The sequence below is a fragment of the Antrostomus carolinensis genome, unplaced genomic scaffold (genome assembly GCF_000700745.2).
Source record: "Antrostomus carolinensis isolate BGI_N321 unplaced genomic scaffold, ASM70074v2 scaffold31676, whole genome shotgun sequence".
In the NCBI taxonomy this organism is placed as follows: Eukaryota; Metazoa; Chordata; class Aves; order Caprimulgiformes; family Caprimulgidae; genus Antrostomus; species Antrostomus carolinensis.
The window spans coordinates 13,633-24,456 of record NW_010324550.1 but is presented as its reverse complement, the minus strand read 5'-3'; the positions used below and the strand labels follow the sequence as shown (position 1 = coordinate 24,456).

Genomic DNA, 10,824 nt, shown 5'->3' with positions numbered 1-10,824 from the left:
TGAGGGGCTTGCAAGAGCTGGCTCACTGTTTCCAATTTCCAGCTATTTCTGCCATAGCGAATTTAGGGAAAGTCCAAATCCAAAGGCCAGTCCATGGTGTGAGAAGGGAAGGAGCAAGCCTTAAGGTTTAGAGACCTTGCTGAAGCAATCCAAGGTCCGCTGAGGCTGACTGAAGGACAAAGAGCTGAGGGATGAGGTGGCCTCTGCTCTCCTATGCAGCCCTTGCCTCCTGAAGGACCTTCCTGATGCCTAAAATAGCCAAAAAAGGGTTGTTTTCTGTGGTGTTGGTGCTAGCACTGGGAAGGGGCTGGGGTGTGGGGGGAGTGGGATGTAGCATGGACTTCTGAGCTAGGTATGAAAACATGCTGCTGGATTAGGTCCATTTAAGGCTGTGCAAACTAGCCCAAACATGGCCTGCCTGTGTTACTGGTATAGGCAGACATGAGCTGTCAGCTAGATGCTTTGATTTCACTTCTCACTTGAGAAATGCTCTTTCACAGAGCGACTTAGGTGGCAGAGTTGGGGTTTTTTAAATTTTATTTTCCTCAAATCATTATGAGAGAAATAAAAAGTTTGCCATGCTGATGTTAAGGTACAAATGTAGCATTTTTCAGACACCAAAACCCACTAAAAATATGTAGCACAACCCTTCCTACTCAAACTCAAAACCACTCAAACCTTTCTATGTGGTGGCAGGACTCTGGCAGCTCCATAGTAGATTAAAAAATCCCTCAGTTTGCAGTCAAACCTCCTTCCAACCATGCTGCCCTCCGTGAACATCTGGTCTTGCATCCAAGGCAGATCACCTTGAATTCTGATCTTTAGCAGATGGCCTTCACCTCAACTGACTTTTCATATTAAGTGTAACTATGTGTGAACCTGCCTGAGCTCACCTTAGAGTCAGCTGGGGAAAAACGGGCATGGAAAGGGCAAAATACACCTCAGTGTAACACCGGAAGCTAAAACAGGTGAGAACCACCACATTATTGAGGGTACTTGTCTTTCTGTCCACTGAGGCAGCCCAAGCTGATGGTGGCCTTTATCCTGTAGACATCTCAGCTTTGGTGTCACCACTCTTTGCCCTCCATGTACATGTTCAGTGATTGTTAAGGGTGGTACCAGTGGTGTCATCCCCTTTGGAAGCCAAGGAAGGTGTGCTTCTGTTGGGTTCAGCTCCATGGCACTTATGCTTGAGCATAAACACTGAATGTCAGGAGGACAGCCCAAGCAGGAGTTGGCAAGGGAAAGCCAGCATCCAGCAAACCTTAGCTGGTGAAAATAAGGATACTCATATAAGTCTTTGCTCACTGGGCAAACTGAACTCTTGTTTTGAGACCGGGGGATATTTGCTTATGTTCTTTCAGTATTTTTTAAATTTGTGTACAGCCAAAAATTGAAGAGGAAGTACCAAAATACGATGAAGCAAGTTAGTCTCAGTGTTTCCAGCTCAGTAGCAAGTACTTAAAAAGTTTATTTTTGCTAGATGCTGAGCACTGCCTGGATGCTCGTTGTCCTTAAAAGGGTCCGTCGCTAGCAAGAACAGGCCATTTGTGGTAATTTAAATAAGATGAGCTGGCACACACAAATGCTCTGGTTTCAATTGTCTGCAGAACTTGAATCCATCAGGGAGCAATCAAAATTCTCCACAATGAGGACCAGCAACTTTCTGCTGCTTACAGAGAAAAGGCAGAGGGTGAGCTCTCTCACTGGGGCTGCCTTGACTGTCAATGGAAGAAAATACAGAATTCTAGGTAGATGTTGTGCAAGTTATTTCTTTCCCTCTAACATCCTCTTTAATTCCCTTAACTAGGCCGCCTGGACATTTATCTCATCTTAAGTATAGCAGGAGGTGCAATCTTCCTTGTCATCTTCATGGTTTTGCTTATTTATTGTGTCAGGAAGAAGAAAGCAGAAAGGCTTGAAGATGATGGTAAGTATTTAAGGGGTTTTATGTTGCTATCCAGCCACCTAAAAACTTAGTTCTTCCTGCTGCCAGCAGCCCTGTGAGCAGGAACAAGCTCCTTGCCTTGGCATGAGCAATAACCTGGTTTTGGCATATGGTGAATCTCTTTCTGATATATGCTTTGAACAAAAGAATTCTAATTCTTAAGGCCTTTTGTTTATTCGTGGGGGAAGAGTTGCTCCTCTAAAGATTGGCCAAGGCTACCAGTCATGCGTATCTACAGGGCTAAAATATACAATTAGATATCCCGTCAGCAGATTTTTTTTCATTAAATTTGTATGATGTAAAATTAGGATCCTTGAAATCATTAGTCACATGTGGAAACATTGCAGATAGTGAGAAGGGGTAAGAAGGTCTCAGCTCTTCCATGAGTTTCCATGAGTATCTCACAGAATTTTTCCTGTCTACAAAACAATGCCCTTGGAGACCTATCAACACAGGAGGTCTATCTTGGTGAGCTTTAAAGAGCTGAGGTTTTCAGGGTGGGCAGAGATTTCACCTGTTTTCCAAAATTCATGCTTCTCTAAGACCATAGGATATGCTCTACCAGAGTCTTATTTGGAAGTGGGCTCTCAGTCTTGACACAGAGGTTGCCTTGAACTACAACCTGGGTGTTGCTGCTAGTTTGGGTGGACAGAGGATCCTGAGCTGCCACTTAAAGAAGAGTTGTCTGGCCCACCTGGAAGGGTGAAGGGAGGGTAGGGCTTGTTGAAAAGCTTGTTTCTGAGTCCTACCCCCACACACTGTGTCAGGCTTCCTGTGTGGTCTCCAATAACAGCTAGTCTCTGTGTGAGTCAGCTACAAAATGGGAGTAAAAGTTCCTTTGTACCCCACAGTAGTCTTTGTCAAGATAAAGAGAGCAATGCCTGAAGGAAACCTCAGCTAGTACCTCAAAGATGCCAGTGATCAGGCTGACAACAAGGGTGAGCATGACCCATGGCAATGGGGAGTACAACCTCACGGCACCTGAGTGTGGGTAATTCACCATGGCTCTCCTCCTTCCCCTCAAGTTATGACCATGGAGAAGAGGCAAGCGCTTTCCTCATGTCCTGGTTTTTAGCTGGACACCTCATTTGCTGGGAGAGCTCACCATAGTGCAACCACAGGATGTCACCTCAGAAGGCTTGTGAGCACAACACTGGTGTGAGCATAGCCATCTGAGTGTCATTTTACATGATGGCTGTTCTTGTTTGAGTGGGACACATTACTCCCTCAAATGTGCAGTGATAGCACATCGCAATTCTTGGGTTTGGATTCAGCAAAAATGAAGAAAAAAGAAATCTGGGAAAATGAGAACTAATATAAGAGGGTGACCAGCCTCTTTGAAACAGTTTGGTATGTGCTTAAGGACATTTCGGTGTCCCAAGAGGTCAATCTCTCAATCCCTCAGATAAACTGACTGACATTTCAGAAACGATGAGTCAGTGATCAAAAGTCAACTGGCATGAATTTAATTCTTCTATATATGGGGAAATTAATGCTGGCAAAATGGACCTCTGGCTTCCAAGTGCCTGGAAATCCCAGCACGGACAGTGGCAGGGCAGAGTGCTTTGGTGTTGCTTCCTGGGGTTACATCTCACTTTTCCTTCAGTGTCCCATTTCCAAAAGAAGACAGAGCAGCTCAGGCTGGGGATGTCCATCGGTGACTGCTGGGACCTCCCTGGCAAAATCAGTTACCCCAACACAGAGAAGGCAGAGCTGCCCCAAACACCCCCATGTACCTTGACCTCAGCCAGGCAGCCAACAATCTTTTGGGTTTGCCTGGGATGTGCAGGTGGTTTTGGTTGTTCAATGGAGTAGTGGGAACACCTTAGAGTGACAGTCACCTTCCAACTAAGACCAATATTTGGCTTTTTCTTGCTTGGGCCAAGCACTCTTCCCTACCTGTTTGACTTCTGCTTAGTATGTTCCTGATTGCGGGATCCTTCTGTCGTTGCAGACGAGGAGCGGATGATGCAGGCTCGCCAGGGGGACAGGGAAATGGTGGTGAGGCAGCTGCCCCAGCCACCGTCCAATCCCACCCCAAAGCAGCTGCGCGTCCAGCAGCGGCCGCTGCCGCAGCCCCAGCAACAAGCTGTGCCCCCGCGACCCAGGCCCCGCACTCAGCAGCGGACTCCAAACCACCCAAGAGAAAGACCTTGAACGTCTACCCTGGGAAGGATGGTGGTCTCTCTGCTCCACCGTTCACTGGGAGAAAGAAAGTTTCCAATAATTAGGAACCCTTCCCGCCCAGCCTTGCGTAACGCTCAGCTATGAAACGGCAGCTTTCATTGCAGAAAATTAGAGCATCAAATGGAGATGAAGAGACCTAGTGGAGGAGATTCAAGGTGATGGGCATTCATCCCTGTGGCCATTTTTCTTCGAGTGTCTCCATGTTAGGGTATGGAGCATTGAGCCTTGAAACTTGTGTCTTTCTGTGGTGCGCTTGTTTTTACCTCACCTTGTTGTCTTCCTGCTTTTTGGTTGGATTATATCAAGAGGAAGCTAAAGCTCTAGTGAGACAACATGAGCCTAAGGATCTCACAGAGTTTTGTCATGTTTCTTTCCTTTCTCCTGCTACACATTAGGACGGCCTTCTGGCTTCAGCATCAAATGCATGACCTCCTGGATCACAAAACAGTTGTATGTAATTAAATGCTTGTTTGAAGCTGAAAGAATGTATGTCATCTAATATGCACAGAAGAAAAAAACAGAAGGAGATGTGAGAACCTTGAAGCATCTGTGTGGGAAAAATGCAAGTGGGAAAGGAATAAACTTTTCACCTTTTCTTCTGTGTTTAGAACAAGAAACCACAGGCTTAAACTGCAGCAAGAGAGAGCTAGGTTTATGTTTTGTTTTTCAAACAAAGCACTGAAAGAGATTTCTAGGAGAGGATCTCTAGGATCTTTCAAGGAGTGGATGAGGCAACCATCTGTGAAGCATCCTCACCTTGCTGAGGGCCAGGGGAATGGGAATGTGTTACATGGCCTCTCCAAGGACTGTTTCAGCTCAGTTTTCTGTGACTTCTTGCTGGCAACTAAAATGAAGCTTTATTCTCAGCACATGTCTGTTTGGTTATCCAGACAATTTTTTGGGGGCATAGAAGAGGTCTAGTATCCATTGACTCATGAAAGAAGTGTTACAAACTACCAAGCAGTCTGATTACTAGTGTCATTGTCTGAATGGTCTTGGCTTTCCATTGTAGGGCCTCCTGCTGATGGTGTGGGTCCATGTCCTTTGATTTTGCTGGTAAGCACCTCATGTGTAACCAGGTGATGATAGAGAACTGCTGGGAGGTTGGACTGCAATAACTGCACCTGCATCACCCTCCATGTGCTGGACAAACACTGCTCGCTCCTTTGGTCCTTGGAGATGTTCATAACTACCTCTACAGGACAGCTGAGGAGCTGAGCGAGGTCAGGCCTTTTTAGAGCAATGTCTGAACGGGTACACTGGCCCATCAATGTAAGAGACAGCTCAGGTGGAGGAGGAGAGAACTGAGAGAGCCACAGAGCTTGAGACATCCAGCTAGCATCTTGTGTTAGGCAGAAGAACCTGTAGTACCTCTTTCAGGCTGGACTATCCTACACAAACCAGGGGAGATAAAGCAGCCATCCATTGTTTCTCCTCAGAAATGTGACTATTTTTATCTTCTGGTACAAAGGCAGGGAACTAACCTGTCAGGGAGAAGGAGGTCTCTGCCTCCTCCAGAGCTCAGTCACTTTGCTTGAACTCCAATGGCAGACCCAGCCCTGAGAACATCACTTGCTCTCATCTTAGCTTTCTGCAGCTAACTTTTGCTATTTAAAGTTGCTTTGGGTAAATATTTCATGGTTTATTTTGTAACATACGCTATACCCCTGTAGTGAATGAATAAAGGAAAGAGTGGGTGGAGAGGACCTTAGTTGACACCTCTGCTGGTACTTCAGTATCTGGATCTCACTTGGGTACAAAGGAGGTAAGAAAAACACTTTGGTCCCTGAGTCATGGAGACATGGATGAAGGAGGCTTCACACCAATCCCCAGGATGTGCTGGCTGCCACCTGAGTGCTGGTAGGCTTGGGTTGGGGTGGGTGAGCACAGCCCCCTGCTCCACCTGTCCAGCATGGCCAGAGATTTATCAGCCTCTGTGGCTATGGGAGCACTGATCCTTCCTGGAGGAGACAAAGGGTTACTGGCACCTGAGGAGGAGGATGGGCTCCTTGTAGGACCCTCCTGCCACTGATTAGAGCTGCAAATGCTTTAGAGGTGCCCCTTCCCCATGGCTGAGGCTTGGTGAGCTTCTGTCATATCTCTGAAAAACCCTCCCAGAGACCTCCTCTGGGTTACTAGACACTTTCCAACTAAATGTTTCTCTCTTACGTGCTCAAACTAAATAAAAAGAGCTGAATTTACCTGTGTTGGGTGAATTTGCACCAAAACTACTTCTGTCAGGTGGACAAGAAAATACTACGAGCACAGAGTAGTCCCATGCAATGAGAGTCTCATCAGGGCAATACTTACTTTGGTATTGATGCCTCTTTTTTTGATAGTCACCATCGTTTTTGTGATGTCTCATGTTTGTTCCTGATGTGTCGCAACGAGCGATACTTGTACAGTCATGAATTCTGCTTGATGCCTCCTTGAAAAGTCAGCAATTTTTCTGAATGTGTGTGTCATGGAGCATTCAAATTTGGGGTTTTTATGCTGTAGAGAATGTTTCAGTTCTGGAAAATGAGCTGACAGCGAGACCTAAGAAACAACAGGAAGTATCAGCCTTTCGTGGTTCTTCTTTCATAGACACCTCTACCAGCGACTCACACAGGATGAAGTGTTTTCCCCCATTCTTCTTAAAGGGGGATGAGACAAGAGGGCTGATGGGCTGAGCTGTGCTCTGTAAGGACGCTGCCGTGACCTCCTTGATTGGAGAGATGCAGTTTATGCTGCTTGGGTGTTCAAAGGGATTGGTTTTGCTTGGTGATGTGCTGCAGAGCCGGCGCTGAAGGACTGGGAGGGAAGTGTAGCCCCATGATCTGAGCAGGTCTGCAGTTGTGCTGTGGTCCTGCAGAGCTTTCCAGTTCTGCAGGCTGAGGAGACACCCCAAAGAGCAATGGTTGGTTGAATAGAAGATACAAATCTTCTATCCCAGTCTTAATCCACATGACATCAGCAGCACTTGCTGCCCAAACTTGGCCTTTCTAGTAAAGTAGACGAGACCTGCTTGTATCTCATCTGGGTGTTCGCCAGTCCAGAGGGAAGCTGTCTTGCTTCTGGCACAGGCAGTGCTGGAGCCAGCTAGATCATTTAATTTCTAAAATAAAACTGTGAGTCTGTAAAAGGTCATGCAGGAAACCATGGCCAGTTCAAATTACTTTCTTGGGCTGCTTGCCAAAATGATGCTATGAAGAAAATATACTGATTTCATCCTTATTCTGCAACAAATCTTCAGGCTCTGATGTGGAGAGAAACCCCAGCTGGGACTGTGTTACCCATCAGCTCTTTTCTCCATCCTGGCACCATCTCCTCAGCCATGCTGCTGCCTTGCAAAAGGCTGAAGAAACATGAGGTTTGTCTTTCAAACCGTAGTGTCCCATGGGGTGTGGTACAGGCAATAGGCAGGAGCAGAGCTGAGTTGGGTGGGCAAGGTGCTCCACCAACGCTCCTTGTAGGCGCTGGCTGTGCAGCGCGATGTCATCTCCTGATCCCCAAACTGGCTGATGGTCACCTTGGTCCCAGAGGGATGGAGGGGCTTGTTCATCTTCTGTAAGTGATAATGTAAGAGGTCTGACCTTAGGCTTTTGGATAAGATCAGTTTCTAGTAGCTATCAAGCTTGTGAAATAACCCTGCTGGGCAATCCTATCTCATGTTGTGGAAAGAAGTATGAGAGTTAATTGAAGGAGAGGACAGTCAGAGGTCCTGTGCCAATAAAGTGGCCTCCTGGCCTCCTTTCCCACCTTCATCTCAGGGGATGGATGCCAAATCCAGCCTTCTCAGCCTCTCCCCCAACAAAGTGCTCCTTCCCTCCCTGCAGGTGGGAGGTTATGGAAGCACCTTTTCCCATCCTTGCAGCCTGGCTGCTGCCTTGAGCCACGGATCAGCAGAGGCCATGGGAATGTGTCCCTCCCTCAGGGGTGCAGCTTGAGCCTTTACCCTTGCAGAAGGTTGCCAGAGCAGCTGCTCGAGGGGCCTCTGATACTCACCCCAAACTGAAATTCCTCTCTGCTCTGCTGCTGGAGGTGGAAGAGCTGCAGCTTTGCAGGCAGAGGGTGAAGATGCTGTCCCAGTGCAGCTAGGGTTGATTTGCCATAGCTGGGCTCCAAGCACCAAGAAGGAAAGCAACTCTGACATGTCTGTCCTGAAAGACCAGAAAAAGGTCAACACCCTGACTGCCTCCCAGCTCCCCTTTGGAGGGGAGGATGGAAATGAAAGTGAGAAATGGAGCATAATTTCTCACCCTTTCTCTGTTCTCCTGGCAGAGCAAAGGCAAACAACCCCAAGCCAGGTGAGGATACAAACCTACTGTCCCCTCACTGGAATTTCTCCTCCTTGAAGAGGGGGAGCTGCTCTCTCCCCAAAACCAGCAGGGACCCAGGTGAAGGAGCCATCCCAAAGCCTGAGGCTGAGCAGCATGGCTGCTGCTCCCCTTGACCTTCTGCTGGGAGTGGGAAGGTGCAGAGAGGAGCTGTGGGGAGAGAGGAGCTGGTGTGTGAGGAGCTACCTCACATCAGGATCAGTATGGGCATCTGCCAACTACTGCCCAGGGCTTCCCAGCTGGGATCTGGGGCAGAGAAGGAGGGCAGGGACCAGCTGAGCTAGCCTAGGGAATAAGCCAGGCTCTGTGCATGTCACACACTGGACAACAGGGCAGGTGAAAAGGGAGAGGCAGGCACAGAAAGGGCTGCTGGAGAAGGTGAGCAGGATGACCAGGAAGCAGGATTTGAGTCATGTAACTTTCTCCAGCTTGCAGTCCTGGGATGAGCTTTCTCTTTCCATGCAGAGCTCTCATCTGAACTGTGATCTACCCTTTGGGCAGGGGACATATGTTCCATGCCTCACTGGGCCTCCTGCTTCCCCCTCCTTTTTTAATCCCAGGACCATCTGCCTTGTTCTCACCTCCTGTGACACTTCCCCAGGCAGCACGGCAGCAGCGTTACTTTCTATTCTAGTTTTCCTTTCCTCCAAAACACCCACTCTGGGCAATTAATTTTTCCTCTTTGAATGACACCTCAGCACTCCACCTATGCACACATCAACCTAAGGGCAGTGTGCCCATCAAGAGGGAGGAGAGGGGACTTCCAGCGTGTTCCTTCAACAGTTCCTCTTTGTCATGCCTGCCCCGGGAAGCCCCGCTCCAGGTGGTTCTGCTGTTGTCAGCCTTTGCCAATGCTGCTGGGAATGATTCCTGGTTCTGAAAGGATCAAAGAGAGGTGAACCTCGGCACGTGCATCGCCGGTGTCAGTTGATGGTTCGATCAAAGTAGACATAGAGGGAAGGAGAGGGCAAAGGCTGGGGCAGACACATGACTGAGGAGATGTTCAGTTCTGCCCACCCGGCTGCCAGCAGAGCCGGTGCCCCGCCTGCCTTTGTTTTGGGTGATATTGTTAGACAGTTTCTGCCTTCGGAGCCTCTGAAATGCAGTTTTTGAGATAACAGGAAGCGATAACCCCACACCAGAGGTTCTATCCGCACAGTGCTGCTCATTGGTTGCATTTCCCACACATTTTTCTCTGCCTACATAACAACAGACGAGCATTTCAGGTTGCTGCCTGGCCTCCCACACAAACACCCGCTTTCATTTCCAGCCCTTCTGGGTGGTGTGGGGCAGGTGAGCGAGCACGGTGTGAGCAGAGATGTGCGTGCCATGGGCACTGCTGACAAATGGAGGGGGAACAAAACTGTCTGCATGTGTCCCAAACTTGCATTTCTATGTCTACCACTCCCTGGCCGAACGCTGGTGAAATGGGGACAGGTAGTAAGGCATTAGGACAACTGAGAGGAGATCTCATGGAGGTCTAGAACTTCCTCCCAAGGGGAAGAGGAGGGGCAGGCGCTGATCTCTTCTCTCTGGCCACCAGCGAATGCCAGGAGCAGAGGAAATGGCAGGAAGATGTGGCAGGGGAGGGTGAGGTTGGCCATGAGGAAAAGGTTCTTGAGGCAGAGGGTGGTGGAGCACTGGAACAGGCTCCCCAGGGAGGTGCTCATGGCACCAAGCCTGACAAGATGCCAGAAGCATTTGGCCAACATGTGCCCTCAGGGACATGGTCTGAATGTTGGGCTTGTCCTGTGCAGGGACAGGAGTTGGACTGGATGATCCTTGTGGGTCCCTTCCCACTCACAACAGTCTGGGATTCTATAACTTGAAGAGCCTCATGTTGTAATGTAATGCCTGCTGGGACATTCTGGGACCACTGCTGCTAGCAGCCAGAGTCAGACAAACCCCTCTTCTTCTGTTAAAGGCAAGGTGAGCTTTCCTGTGAAGAATGGGAATGAAATAAAGGGGGCTTGTCTGTGAACGAGTTCCTACATAGGGGTGCCCTGGTATCCAGCTTTTCATCCACAAAACATGCATGCACCTCACTTGCTTCCAGGATGAGCTTTTCCCAAAGCCTGCTTCAGTCCCTTCCCCATTTGTCTGGGTGCCCCAGAGCTCCCTGTGTCTGCTGGCAGGTTCATTGGTGGGTTCTGCTGGGCAGCAGCTCGTTAAGCTCCCTGCCCTGGAAAGGAGCTCAGTGCCAGGGGGCTGGGGGCTTGTTCTGCTCTGCTCTGGCTCCTGACCTCTCATCTCACACTGATGGTGTGTCCCATCCCTCAGTGGCTCTCCTGTTCTGAGCACTGAGCAGATGGCCAACCTGGGAGAGTAAGGGTGGTCTGGAGGCTTGGGATGCTCCTGTGATGCTCCCAT

At 48.8% G+C, this 10,824-nt stretch overlaps 1 protein-coding gene across 1 annotated transcript in view; it reads left to right on the top strand.

Annotated features, from left to right (window-relative positions):
- The window catches only part of CD2 (CD2 molecule), an 8,560-nt gene extending 4,455 nt beyond the window's left edge, over nt 1–4,105 (top strand). Inside the window, exons 4-5 of the mRNA XM_010170981.2 lie at nt 1,811–1,930; nt 3,903–4,105. Of these exons, the coding sequence (XP_010169283.2) occupies nt 1,811–1,930; nt 3,903–4,105 (323 nt within the window). The remainder of the gene's footprint in view (nt 1–1,810; nt 1,931–3,902) is intronic.
- Nucleotides 4,106–10,824: the final 6,719 nt, after the last annotated feature.